This window comes from Macadamia integrifolia, chromosome 10, assembly GCF_013358625.1.
Source record: "Macadamia integrifolia cultivar HAES 741 chromosome 10, SCU_Mint_v3, whole genome shotgun sequence".
Lineage (NCBI taxonomy): Eukaryota > Viridiplantae > Streptophyta > Magnoliopsida > Proteales > Proteaceae > Macadamia > Macadamia integrifolia.
Genome location: NC_056566.1, coordinates 16,285,976 through 16,300,405, shown reverse-complemented (window position 1 = coordinate 16,300,405; position 14,430 = coordinate 16,285,976). Strand labels below are relative to the sequence as shown.

Here is a 14,430-nt window from a genome sequence, read left to right as displayed (position 1 = left end):
GGCTTTAATCGGCCTAATCGGGTTATAATCGGACTTTAAACGGGGTAATGTACTAATAAAACCTTAAATGGACCTTAAACTATCTTTACTTTTTTTAGATTTAAGATACTTTAATTTATTTTATTAAATTATCAACAATTTTGAAAAGATATTACACTTAATTACAATCAATAATTGATAAAAATATCAATTATACCCTATTCTATCCCCAAAAAAATCAAAATACCTATATAAACGATCAGGCTAAACGTGTCAGTCCGAGTCGGACTTGTAAATGGGTCGGTCCAATCAGGAGGCCCATTGGGCTTTCCCTTGCACCGTGTACTACCTATTTATAAACAAGCTAGGCTTAAGCCCAACACTTTATTAATCATGTCGTTCTAGGCCGGGCCATAAATGTGTCAGGTTTGATCAAACCTACCGATGCGAGCTTGAAATTGACACCCCTAACTATGGGTGTGGTCAACTCTATCATATGTTTTACTTAGGTCCAACGTAATGGCTCGAAGACCTTTTTCAGACTAAGGTTTAATTGGTGCAATACTTCATGGGTCACATACAAATAATCAAAGATGACCCTTGAAGGTATAAAAGCACTTTGTAACGGCTAATCAACAAGTGTAAAATGGGTTGGGGACAGTTTACCAAACACTTAGCAATAATCTTTCATAAACCAAACAAAGACTAATCGGTCAGAAATGATATAATTCACAAAGGAATTTTTTGCTTAAGAATAAGAACTATAATGGTTCGACTAAAAGTGTGTGCCATGTATTAAAAAACCATTGGACAACATCAACTACTACATCAGAACCAACAATGTGCTTTCACCAAAAAAAAAAACAACCATGTGCCAGTGAATTTGAAAAAAAATAGCAGGTAAACGATCTGTAACCAAATTAATTTCATCAAAAGAAAACAGGATACAAGACTACGATTATGGTCAGCAGTAATGCTAAGCCCAACCAAATGTAAGAAATCCAAGATATGGATAGGATTAGAAGAAGGAAATAATTGGGAGAAATGATCTAGAATGAGGTAAGGCATACCTGAATCTGCAATCAACCGTGCACCAGAACCATTAGAAATGAAATTGAATTGCCTGGGGATCAGAGATTTAGGAAGTGTTTGGTATGAGAATGCATTCTGGGTCAAGAACTCATTCTGAGATGACAAAAATGCTGTTTGGTTTGTATTCACATTCTAAATTCCTAGAATGGATTCAAGAATGACCCTCGTTCTGGAATGCATCAAAAGTCCCATTCTGTGTTCTAAACAGGCTCATTCTCTCGACTCGAACACGAGAAGGGGGTAATCCATAATAACAATGAAGTTACCAAGGACTGATGAAAGTTAATTTCTGTAGTTCTCGACTTCACTAGCTCTGGTGAAATTTCTCTCTCTCTCTCTCTATAGTTAGTGCGTGAGTGGGGTTCTCCATTTTTGGGAGCGAGAAGACTTCCTCCACTAATCAAAGAGTTCAATGGCAGCAATCACACATCATCGATCAAATTGAAGAAGGAGATGTATGTTTGGGTTTAATTTGCATGCTTGAGGTTCTCCATTTTTGGAGGTGAGAAAACTTCCTTTGTTGATTGAAGAGTCCAACGGCTGCAATCACATCATCATAGGTCAAATTGGAGAAGAGTGGGCTAATATTGCATTTGTTGCAGAGAGAGAGAGAGATATGGGGTGGGCTTATGTAGCAGAGCTTGACTGATCACTCGACTATGTAGATATAACTTATCTAGCATGTGGCAGCTAACAAGGTCACATCACAACATCCTCAACCCAATGCAATGGGGGAATATTTACAAAATGAGCTGTAGGTTCCTGGTTAATCTCTCTTTCTTTACCTTTTCTTTCCAAAATGAAGGAAAAAATATACAAAAATGGTTGAGCCCAGTTCGTCTTCTTTTATATGAACAGTCCGCTTCTATGTTTTGTAGTTAGTTTTCAGTATTTGGTCATAACCTTCTTCTATGTTTTGTTGTTTTTTCAATATTTGACAATATTGTCTAGGAGGTGTTCGATGAAATGCTTAGATGAAATGCTAAGTATTCTGAGGTAAAGAACAAATTTTCATCAAATATGTATCCAAACAGTATTCCCATCATCAGTTAAGAATGCATTTTGCATTTTGAGAACGGGAATGCAAATTCAAAGAATGAGAATGCATGCTGAACACATGCTTAATCTCATGTAGGTTGAAGAAGCAACTGATGTGAGCATAGGCAACAAAAGAACCCAAGGAGCTCAACACTGCAGTGGAGTTTGGACATCAAGGACAGAAGTGAAGAACACTCAATGATCACATAGAGTTCGTTAACCTCATAATCTAGGGATTAGAGATTTTATCTCATGTGGGTTCCATAAATAGTGAGCTCCAAATGTTCAGATTATTGTTAACGATTGCTTAACAAAGCAATGGAATGGACCACTAGGAATGACAGTGTGAAAGTATGTTTTATTATGTCAACAAGGAATACACCATCTCTTGATACAAAACAATTTGATGAAACCAGTTGAGTATAAGACACATAAAACAGATGAGTAAGTTTGACGCAGATCAGAATAAACTAGTTGGAGGCCATTTCAGTCGCAAACATGTCATATCCAACTTCCACACAATTGCAGTTGCTTGTCAATTTAATTTCATAAACTTCCCCACATGGATATCACTCTCAAGCATCACTGAAACAATACCCAATGAAAATTTGACTTTTCCTTGATAGTCAGCCTCTGGTCCAGTTGGACAAATCGATGGGCCAAAGAAAACATGCTGATGGGCAACCTTTGTTTGAAGCTGTGAACTTGGCCTAGTTTAGTTATGGATGCAGCTCAAATGATGGAGATCTATCCTTTCTTTTACCAGTTACGGAAACAGTTTTATTATTAGAAATCTGAAATGAGATTGGGCCACTCTCTCTACCCTTCTCAGTTGTAACATCCTCTAATCTGGACGAGTCAGATTTGGTTTGGTTGTATTTGAGTCGTTCACTTTCAAGAACTTCCAAGTTCAGTAATACTTTGTCGGAATGTTCACAAAATTTTGGCCTGGTAATGCAAAGCCAAGTTCTTGATGCCTCATCATTGCATTCCACTTCTATAGGCACATGCCATGACCCCTTCTCTGATTCCTGAAGACATATCAGACACGAAATGTAAATCAAAGTTCCATGGGAGAGCAACTAAACAAATTATATCCAAAATAATTAAAAATCTAAAATTATATCCAAAATAATTGAAAATCTAACTCCCTAAAATCAATCCCCACCCCAGAGAGAGAGAAGTTTCTTGTCCCTTTATTAGGTTGATAACAAATAAAACTCTAGAAAACTGGAAGGTAGAAAGCAGAATGGCAGGTGAACTCCAGCAAGCATAGGTTATAACTGGAAACTAAAGCAATAAGACTGAAAAGTGATAAATAATATTATAACTGGATAATGTCAGACTCAGATAAGGCTATTTAGTTTTATGCATCTAATCATTGAAATATGGACAGATTATTAGATTGAATGAAATTTTGAGTTTGGAATTTCCCTCTCACAAGGATTTGCGGGTTTGTGACCAAATGGGTTCGACTGTTCTGTTCTTCCTTCTTTTGTTCTCTTCCCTTATCTCTTATATCTCAGATGCAGTCCGACTTCCTCCTTTGATTCTTCCCCTTTCTTTCTTACAGCTATTTTCCTTTATTTTTTCTCTCTGTTCCTCTAACCAGCGGTGCTGACAGTCCAAAGGAAATGAATCAAGCTCTATCGATTCTCATCTTTTCTGCTTGAAATTTCGTTTGTTGATTACACCCAGAAGGACAACAGAACCTGCCAAGTTTGGATCCACAAGGGAATCACTCTGCTAAGAACCAGACTATTCTTCAAACCTGGTTCCTCAACTTCTGCCTGATGTATATAAGTCACTTAATAGGCTTATTTTATTGCCAATAAGCCTTGGGTTAGGGTTATGTATGTGTTGGACCTTTGATCCCCATGAGTTTTCTTTATAATGGGTCACTTTAATGGGCCTCAAATATGGGTAGAAAGTAGGCAAACGGGATTCAAGTCATTAGCTTAGTTAGAGTCATGTTTTGAGTCTATTTCCTTTGTTATTTCAGTTCGAGTCAGTTTAGGTTTCCCTATTAGTGAATGACTAGTTAGTCACCTACTCCATGTTGGAATCCTAGTCCTACTCCATGTTGGAGTTCCAGTCTAGTCCTTATTTGGAGTCCAACTCCTATTATGTAATGTCTATTCCTACTTGGAGTCTAACTCCTAGTTAGGTAATGACTGCTAATCTACCCTCTTTATATAGAGGAGCTAATGTATTCTAATTAGACAAATTCAAAGAATGATAAATTGAGTTACTGTTTGAGAGTAATGCAGGAGTAGATTACAAGAAACTACCCCATCAATTTATAACCCAAAACAATACCAATAGGACCAGGAAACAAAGAAATAATACCATCAAATAAACCCCCAAGGATACAATACCCATATAGGAGCAAAACCAGCCCAAAACACAACCCGATAGGAGAGAGAAAGACTTGCTATAGAGCTGGAGAGAGAGAGAGGTGCGGCCAGGTCTGTAGGAGTCCGATTGAGCTGTACTCTTGGGCGTAGATAGTCCCTAGGGAGGGTACAAAAACCCCCAAAGTTGAGAGGATTCTGACTGGTTGTGAAGTTACAAACTTTCTTGATTTTCTAACCTAGGAGAAATAATCGTAGGCTTCAGGAAAGAGAATCAAATCTGGTTTGTAACTTGGACAGATCTGAACTTTTGAATACTCACAACAGTCGTATACTTCAACAGCAGTAACTTTAGGATAAAATAGAAAGCTTTAAACAAGAAGAAACAAAGGGAAAAGTGGGAGAGGAGTGACTGTCTCGGCCCGGGCTTCTCACCCACAACTATCCCGGCTGTTCTAAGCAATTGACTACAATTATTCCTTATTCAAATATAAAAATTATGAGTACATAGGCTCCTCTATTTATAGAGGGCAGAATAGCAATCAAACTACTACTAGGAGTTAGTTTCCCAATAGGACTACACACTCCTACTTCAACTAGGAGCTAGTTTCCCAATAGGACTAGACACTCCTACTACAACTAGGAATTCAAAATTGGACTAGGAATAATAAACCTATGTGGAAAACAAATAGAGTCCTAAGACAATTTGAACTCGACATACCACTTACTCATGGGCCCAATGGCCTACTAATTAATTAAAAAAAACTACTAATTATTCCCCTAGCCGATGGGCCCAATTGGCCCTTATTTGTACTTAGCCACTTAGGTGGACCAAGTAGGGGTTCAGCTGGCTTCTTGGCTAGACCCTAGCAACTTAGGTGGACTAAGGCTGGACCCTTCTTCCTCTCATATTTCCTTCCATAATGTGGATCTACATCAGAGAGCCTTCAGGCTGTTTGTGATTCCCCTTCACCCCTTTCTTTATGCGATTTCTCCCTCCTGGTTGGATTTGTGCCATAGTTTTTAAGGCTCTGGTAAAGCGACATTGATGCGGTCTAGAGATGGTAAGGCAGTGCTCTGCCTTACGTGAAGTGGCTATGGCGGTCGTCTTATAGCATAAGGCGCTATAAGGTGTCTTAAGCGATGCCTTAGGACGACTTACGACAAAGGCAGTCACCTTATGGGTTTTTTTTTTTTAACACATTTTAAAATTGCTTGATGAAGATTCCAAATATAGATTTTTTATTGGTAGGTATATGGCTTTGTTAACACTTGAGATGTATGGGATCAGCTTTAATCCACCAAAAATAATCAAAACAAACAAAACAAAAACACAATTCGCAAATAGGGTTTGGATTTTGTCAAGGGCTTTGAGAAGGAATCAAGGAACAAGGAAGAACCACTAATCCAGGCGACCATTTTGCTCCGACAGCGGTGAGCTTACTCCGGCGAACAGTCGTACCCCCTCTGCAAGTAAGATTTTGTGTTTTTTTTTTTTTTTTCAATATTATTTCTTGTTCATGCAAAGCTACGATGAGTGGTTTTTTTTTCCCCTCGCTTCATTCTTCTTCTTCTCAATTTTTTTTCTTCTTCTTCTTCTGTTCCAGAGCTACAGTGAGTTTTTTTTTTTTTCTTCTTCTTCTCGCTCTTCCGTTTTTCTTCTTTTATGTTTTAGAGCTACGGTGATTTTTTTTTCTCTCGCTTCTTTCTTCTGTTTTTTTTCTTCTTCTTCTGTCTGCACTACGGTTAGTTTTTTTTCTTTCTTCTTCTATCTGCAACTACGGGAGTTTTTCTCTTCTTCTTCTTCTGTTCTGCTGTTCTACAACTACGGTTAGTTTTTTTTTCTTTCTTTCTTCTTCTTCTTCTTCTGTTCTGCAACTACGGTGACTGTGAGTGTTTTTTTTCTTTTCTTCTCGCTTCTTTCTTCTTCCTCTTCTGTTCTACACTTCTGCAACTTTTGATACAATACTTTTTTTTTTCAGATCTTCTTTCTTCTCCCTTATTTCTCTTTCTTATTATGTTCTTCATTCTTCCTCTGTTCTGCAACTTCTGCAATCTACATACCATTCCTTTTTTTTTTCTTCTTTCTTCTTCATTTTCTTCTGTTATTCCTGTGGTTCTGTTCTTAATTAGTTAATTCAATATTTCAATATGCTTATAGCCTCTTATATGCAGCTATATATTAGTTTATTAGTTATTACTGCCTAGTTTATTCTGTTAGATTGCCATTAAGAAGGTCATCAATTGGACAGTTGCTGAATTGCATTTTGTTCTTAATATGCCCTATTTTGATTTCAATTTTTAATTCTGTTTGCTAGTTCTTAGCTCTAGTTTAGTCAGTGTTTTCAAAAGCCTAAAGCAAATCAATCATCTATTGTCTTTCTTCAACATTATTCTATTTTGTCTAATGTGTAAATGTGTAATAGGATTCAACTAGGATTTGAGCCAAATAGATTGGTTTTATAAAAAAAATTACACAGAAACGCCTTAGTCAATAAGGCGACGCTTTATGCCCGCCTTATCGCTAAGGCGCTCCAAAAGACCCTCAAACGCCTCTGTCACCTTACTGCTTTAAAAACTATGATTTGTGCAATATCTGATTGTGTGATCCCTTTCTTCCCCCTGATATTCTGATTTCCCCTCTCTTCCCTAAGGCCCCTCCATCACTGCCAGGTTCTATTTCTGCAATATTTTATTGATTTTCAGATTGTTGTTCATGCTCTCTGTTTATTGGATTCAATAGGGTTGGCAGCTATGAAGTTCCACAGAAACTTTCAAGTTGATAGGAGATCAACCGAAACCCATATCAGTTACCGCCGGTCTCTAAATCTGTTGAAGGTTGATGATGTAGACAGGTTCCTGGGCCAGAAATATAGCCACAGGAACCTTACAACCGGGCCCCTCACACTTAATGGGGACCATGGTTTGATGGGCCTTTGGGCCAACCTGCCTTCGGCTGGGCCAGTCCATGCAGCTGGGTGTTTTTCTGGTTCACTCAAAACCAGATCGTGGGAACTGTTTGATTAAGATTTTATTTTGCAATCTTTGTTTTTAGTACTTACTATATTGAGTTAATACCTAAGAAATTAATTTGCTTGTACAAGTCTCATAGTTGCTTTGTACGGGACTTTCTCATTTCTGTTATTTCCTTTTTAGTCATAGCAATAGCCAAGCTATATGTACTGAATATCGAGGAGTCCTTCCCCACGATCTAATGAAGTTGAAAGCTCTGGCTTTTACAAGTTCTTTGAGAAGCAGTGGGGTGCAATACCTTGTGGCAGTGAGAGACTGACCAAGGCCACAGGTGGGAGGCCTTGATCATATCTCTCCCCACCCCTAAATCTTCTTTCTCTTCTACTCTCAAACAATTTCCCAGGTTTCTATTCGTTGCTCTGTGGTTTATCCAGCATCTGAGACACAGTCGAAGCTCTATTGTTACTGCTCTTCTACTCTCAAATAATTTCCCAGGTTTCTATTCATTGCTCTGTGGTTTATCCAGCATGAGACACAGTCGAAGCTCTATTGTTACTGCTGGAAGTTGCTGCTTGGCCTTGGAAGACTATCCTGCTGCCGCTCCATCGAAGAACTGACTGAAGACTTTAGAACACACCCTGTAGCTACTGTAGCTGGTGGTCTATTGCGGTAGAATTCAAGCATCAGTACTTCAGATCAGGTTCTTGGTTTCAGTTCATATTCTAGCAGATTAATACCTCCTTCGATATTAATTTCAGCCTAATCCAAAGGCTGGATTCGCTATAGACCAGAGTTGCTAATTTGGACACCTACCTCCTAATTTTGAGACCCCCCTCATAACTTCTAATCCAGCCATCAGAATTGGCAAATTTGAGGATTTCATCTACTTCTAACACCCTTAATTCGACTGGTAAGGCCTGTTCCATCTGTAAAGTTTACAAACTAAATCTGTAACTCGTTAAATTCTGGCTAACAGCTTGTTTTCTTTTCTGCCAATAGGCCAGATATTTTATTGTTGTTGCTTATTGAGAGTTGAGTTAATACCCTGCTGTTCACTTATTATTGGGTGTTCTGTTATTTCTATTGCTGGATTTTGGTGAAACATTGTACTGTTGCTAATGTTGGATGATCCTATTGAAAGTTTGGTTATAAGTTGAATCTAAAACCCAGCTCCACATTAGCTGAAGGTGACCTGTGTTACAGATTATACATAAGGAAACCTTTTGTAATTACCCAAAACCCTTCCTGTTTCTGAGTTTGTTCTGCTTTATCCCCATTCTCATTTTAAGTCAAAGGTTCTAGATTTCAGTTTTGAATGTTTGGGGTTTTGACCGAAATTCAATCGAAACTCTACATGTTTCGGTTGGCTGTTTCATTCGTCAAATGGCCATATTTCGACCAGAAAACTTCAGTGAAACCTTAATTAAGAATTTCTAAACATCTTGGAATCTTTAGATTGTAAGAAAAAAAACACATCCAAGATGTTGGTTTCGAACCCCCATAGACCTTATCATGAACTTATTTTAGTCTCTTTGCTGCTTCTTCAACGCCAAGGCACTGAGCTAAGACCCTGTCGGGCATCTTATAGTAAAAATTTCCACATAATTTAGTGAAGCACTTCAAGTCTTTCCTGGTCATGTTCACTGACGAAGCAAGCGTTGATTGTGGAGGGCATCGTAGGTATCAAACCATACCAATTGGCCTGGTGGAAAGAGGGTCTTATAGCCCTTTCTGTTCTGATCGACTGCAGTAATCCCTGAACTTCTCTTTGGTTAGGCAGCTAATCTCTCTAGGCAGGTAGCGACAGATGGTCTCTGCTTGTATTGTGTAATATGATGTCCACGTCGTGTTCGACTCTTGTTCTAACACTCGTCCCTTCGCGTAGCCCACAGAGCGGTGCTGTGATAGCCCAACTCTGCTTTCTTCTTCTAGCTTCCGTAGCAGGAGGGGCCTAATATTATTTTTTCGGGGTTAGTCTGTTTGTAAAGCCCTTGTTTGATTCCTGTTGAAGCATATACTCAAGGGGTGGGTGCAGGGCAAACGATTTCAAAGCAGACTTTCCATTCATTAGATAGAGAAGATCGCCAAGATTCGTAATCGAAGCATCAAGAAGAAAAGGACCAAGACAGAATTCGGGAAGAATATTTTTCACGTGATTACTATTCACATAGCACTAGTGTGACCTCATTGAAGATAGCAAGAGAACGAAGATTTATCTGCTAGTTTAGTTTCAATTTTTGTAATTATTGCTATATTGGAGTTTCTCTTTCATAGTTTTAAGTTAGTTTCTATTTCTGTTTTATATAGAGTTTAGGCTAGATTTTATTAGTTAGATAGGTCATAGGTAAGAGCATGTTTCCTTTTTATCACTACTTTCTAATTTGTAATGTTTCTAGAAGAGCGATCTTAGGATAGAAGTAGTTCCTATTTTCAAAGTTTCCAATTTTGCAATAGATGTTTTACTATTTAATAAAGAGAAGGGGCTGGACAAAGGCCGAGATTTGGAGTTCTTTTGCTGTGTGATTCAATGTGGTGAGCTACCAAGAGACAGACCATGGCCACAGGTGAGAGGCCTTCGTCATATCACTCTCCCCTCTTCTTCCTCCATGGATCTCTTTACTTGCTATTTTAGTAACCTGCAATAACTATAATCTGAGAGCATCCACCTCCATTGTTAATATTTAGCCATTAAAAAACTGTTCTAAATGTTCATCAGAATCTGGCTTTGAAGACTTCCTACAGACTTGCACCACTTACTGTGTTCTGGAACAGAATCTGTGATTGGTGATTATCTTCCCATCCAACCAATAATTGTGGGTCATCTTTCTGTATGCCACCCTAGGCCTCCTTCAATTAAAATTCCTTGATCATCCAATGGCCAGATTCTCCTAATGTACTAAGTTTCTAATCTTGGGCCTTACTATTTTGGAGTCCATCTCATATTTTGTGATCTAGCCATCAACCTTGGCTAGAATTTTGAAGAATACATATGCCTGATAAAGAATGGAATTATGAATAGAAGGAACAATAAAAAATGATTGAGAAGCCAGTGCAACAAGTAAAGTGAAGGGGCCCGTTGAGAGGTTTGATATCTCGCACGCCTAACTTGCTCCCTGAGAAGGTGGAGAATATAGCGAGGGATGGAGCAGTTGCAACCCCTTGGACTGCTACGAAAAACACCATCGGATTTCAAATAAGCACGACTTAATTCAAAATTTTCACCCAATTGAGCAAAGAGATCGGCTTTCAAAGGAATGGGGTACTTATTCTTGATTGTCACCTTGTAAAGCGTCCGGTAGTCGATGCACAACCGTAGTGACCCATTGTGCTTCTTCTGGAACAAGAATGGGGCACCATAGGGAGCATGGACAGATGAAGTCAGCATCAGGTAAATCCTTCAATTCCTTCCTTATACTAACAGCACATGAGATTTATATGTTCATCAAAGAGGAGGTTGAAAATCCAGCATCCCGAAGGAGGATTTCATGATGGTGCACTACGGGTACAGGTCAGATCCTGCAAGTCTGATCCAACCCATCTCACAAAGTAGAATGAATTGGGAGTCTGTCCCTTCAACCGTGGAGGACGCAAGGGGCATAGCCGTACCCTCCCCCCAAAGTCTTTAACCTTCGACAAGAAGGATTACTAATTTAGTAACTCATTACATTTTCTGGGTTTTATAAGAGTCCCTATTCTGCAGACAGTATAGACTGTTTTGTTATCCTGTGACAGAATATTATTATAGAGGTGTGATTTAGATCCTTACATATCTTGTGTGTCCTAAGACAATATCGGTAGCCTATTGTTTGGGTGAGTTCTACTATCTTGCTGCTGGAACCAAGTGATAAAGCCTATTGTTTTGTCAGTACCTATGGGCTGCATTATGAACTACAATAAGATGCTAAGAAGGGGTGAAAAGAGAAAGTTGAATAGTGCATTAGTTTTCTCCTTTTTTTCTGTGTGTTGGGGTCGGGGGTGAGTTCAAAAGTAATGAAATGACGATCCAAAATTGTTACTATTGTTTACATACCATGAACTATGGCCTGGATATTCTTGCAAACACATTGCCAGTGTTAAGAATAATCCTAGAACAGCAGCGTTTAACACACATTCTTGGAACAAGAACAATGTGCTGGCATCCAAAGTCCAAACAGGACAGAAGAGGCCAAGAAGAACTTATTCCTGGCATATTAACAGGACCACACTCTTGGTCAGAAAGCACAAAGAATGGATGCATTCTACTTGGAGTATCAAATGAGAATGGAAATGTGACTTTGATGAATTGTAGTAAACTAAATGAAGTACAAGAGATCATAATTAAAAAATTACCTGAATGACTACAGAATACACAGGCGGCATGTGAAGTTTTAGATTACATTTAACAAAAGTATATCGGACCTGCAAAATAGGTCACTGGATAAGTTCACCAAGAGTAAAGGAACTACATGAACATGAGAAAGATACAAAAAGAAAGTGGTGATGGCCCTTGAGACAGAAAACTGAGAGAAAAAAATTCACTTATGATCAGTAAACTTATGCAACAAAAATTCAGTTCAATGAAATAGAACCATGCCTGATGTCTCTCTTTCCATTTAAGAAAGAAGCTGCTGCCTAGGAGTGCAAAAATGTGATCTCTCATTTCATCATTTGTCACAAGTAAACACCTAAGTCTTACTGCTGCATAGAGCCAGTACCTGAATCACAAATAAATATTTTCAAGTTCAAAAACAAAAGAAAAATAGAAATAGGAGGTATCCATCAGCCTGTTGCCAAATATACCAAAGTTAAGAATCACATTTATATTGAGATATGATATCATTATGTTATGGTGATTAACACAATGAAAAAATTCCATAAAAATTACATTTAAGAAAATTCAATCAACACAACAGAGTAGTAACTTAACCAGGAGAGCACTGCATGTCATATTTTCAAATACTTTTAAGCATTTGAAGCCAACAATTAGTAATGGAAAAATAGCATTAAAGAGCAGGTTTAAAGATTAATACCAATCATCATTGGACCCATTTGGAGTAGTGTATAACAAATCTTGAGCTTTCCACTCCTGAAGTAGCTTCTTATTGGAAGGATTTTCCATAAGAGCACGAAAACGTTTGTTGTGCAGGATAACCAACGGCAGTTTCTTTTCGCCTCTTTGATACAGGTCTTTCAAGACAGCATTAATCTGCACCATCACAGCTGTGAGAAAATCAATGTAAAGAAAGAAGAAATTTTTGGACAGGATGCCAGAGAAACAAAAATTGAAGATACCGAACCTGAGATAGGCTAAATTCACCATCCGCAAAGTTCTGTTTGTAAAGTGCAACATTTGCTCCATCCACTATAGCTTCATATTGGTCATGTTTCTGCAGCCATTCCTAGTTAAACAGTAACTGCATCAGCATATATGGCTGATGAGAATGCCATACTGGCTTCTAAACCTCAACATTTTCCTAGCATAATATACCAGATGAAGTTTCTGTTAAAATGATAAAGATTGTTTTTGCAGTTAGTGTATCAGCTCCAAACTATGAACACATTTAGTTTACCAACAAACAGGTTTTGACTTCAATAGAACTTCAGAGATCTCCATCTAATACTCAAGTTACATTTTGGGCCAACAAATGCCTGACGAACTCAGTTCCTAAACCCTAAACCCTAAACCTTGTATTCTAATATGGTTTCAATTTTCAAAGTGAAAGAAATGATCAGAGGATCTTCTGCAGGGTTTATAATCTCTTCATGTTAAGTACCTTTTGTGTGACACAGCAGTTCAAATGTCGGCAAGGCTTACTAAGCGAGTTATTGAAATAATTAACAGTTACCTGAAAATCCCTGAAATTTGACTTCACTTCCCTTTCCATCGCAAATGAAGCCACTGACTCCGCAAACTTTTCAGTCTCCATCTCATCAATATCAACACAAACTAGCTTCTCTCCACAAGAAAAACAAGACCCATCTGAATTTATATTCGATTTACAGACAGCCCACTTCCCCTTACCCAACCATCCCTGCCCATGCCAACCTCCACCATTTTTCAATATCACATCTTTAACTTTCTCTGCGTCCCAATTCACCATACCAACCTCAGAAGCCAATGAACAACCAAACCAACGTTCGATTACCTCCGCAGTTAAGGCACTAACGAATCTCACGGAGCTCCTTAGCTTCTGCAAATAAGAATAAACCTTATCTTCCCTTTCCGATTTGACGCTCACATGCAAGAGCGCAGCCAGCTGGGACTCCTCAGGTTGAATCCCCATAGAGACCATGTGTTCTTCAGCAGAGTAGGCCTTCTCCGCCTCTGATTTCGAACAGTAAGCAAACAATGCAGAATCGTAAGTCCTCAGCCTTGGAGAAATGTTGTACTTTCCCATTGTCTTGACCAGTTCGAAAGCGAAGTCAGCATCGCCTCTACAAACGGCAAGCCTCGTCATGGCCGTGATTGTTGCTTCCGTGGGAGTGATATCTCTAGCCAACATATGATCAAAAACGCGAAAACCATAAGCAACCACAGAGTCATCACCAGGCGAATCTGAAGATTCTTTCGTCGACGCCAAGAAATCGGGAAGAGAACTGGAACAGAGATGGAGGAGACTGTTGAAATGGTACTGATTGAGACTGATGTTCTGGGAGAGTGCATTCTCGTAGAGAGAAATTGCACCAGAAAGATCCTTCTTCTTCGAGCAGTTATCGAGCTTGAAACGAAACTGGCTTTCAGAACTCCGAATCTTTTTCTTGTTCATCGTCTTTTTCGCCTGGTCCGGAATCTCCATTGCCAGAGTTGAGAGAAGCAAGAAGCTTAATTCTTGAAAACCCTAACCGTTTGATCTGTTGGGACTTGTACATTTGTAACTGTAGAGTAGATTTCTAGATTGGGCCGGGCTAGGCTTAACTTTTGGGTTGGGTTTGGAAACTCGACAAAGCAAAGAAAATGCTGGCCCAGCAGAATAGAATCAATGGAATGAATCAATGAAATAAGACGTAGAATAAG

At 38.7% G+C, this 14,430-nt stretch overlaps 1 protein-coding gene across 2 annotated transcripts; it reads right to left on the bottom strand.

Moving 5' to 3' along the window:
- Positions 1–2,447: 2,447 nt before the first annotated feature.
- LOC122091669 (proteinaceous RNase P 2) lies at positions 2,448–14,292 on the bottom strand. Of its 2 annotated transcripts, XR_006143985.1 has the most exons (7): positions 13,262–14,292; positions 12,713–12,814; positions 12,446–12,621; positions 12,010–12,130; positions 11,766–11,834; positions 11,467–11,618; positions 3,008–3,140 (listed from the first exon to the last, which is right to left on the bottom strand). XR_006143985.1 is itself a non-coding variant. In XM_042661714.1 (6 exons), exons 1-6 carry the CDS (start codon positions 14,210–14,212, stop codon positions 2,829–2,831), a joined length of 1,731 nt encoding a protein of 576 aa, XP_042517648.1. In that variant the 5' UTR covers positions 14,213–14,287; the 3' UTR covers positions 2,448–2,828. The 2 variants fall into 2 exon arrangements, 1 of the variants encoding a protein (XP_042517648.1); XM_042661714.1 differs by lacking the exon at positions 11,467–11,618 and having other exon boundaries at positions 2,448–3,140; positions 13,262–14,287.
- Between the last annotated feature and the right edge of the window lie 138 nt (positions 14,293–14,430).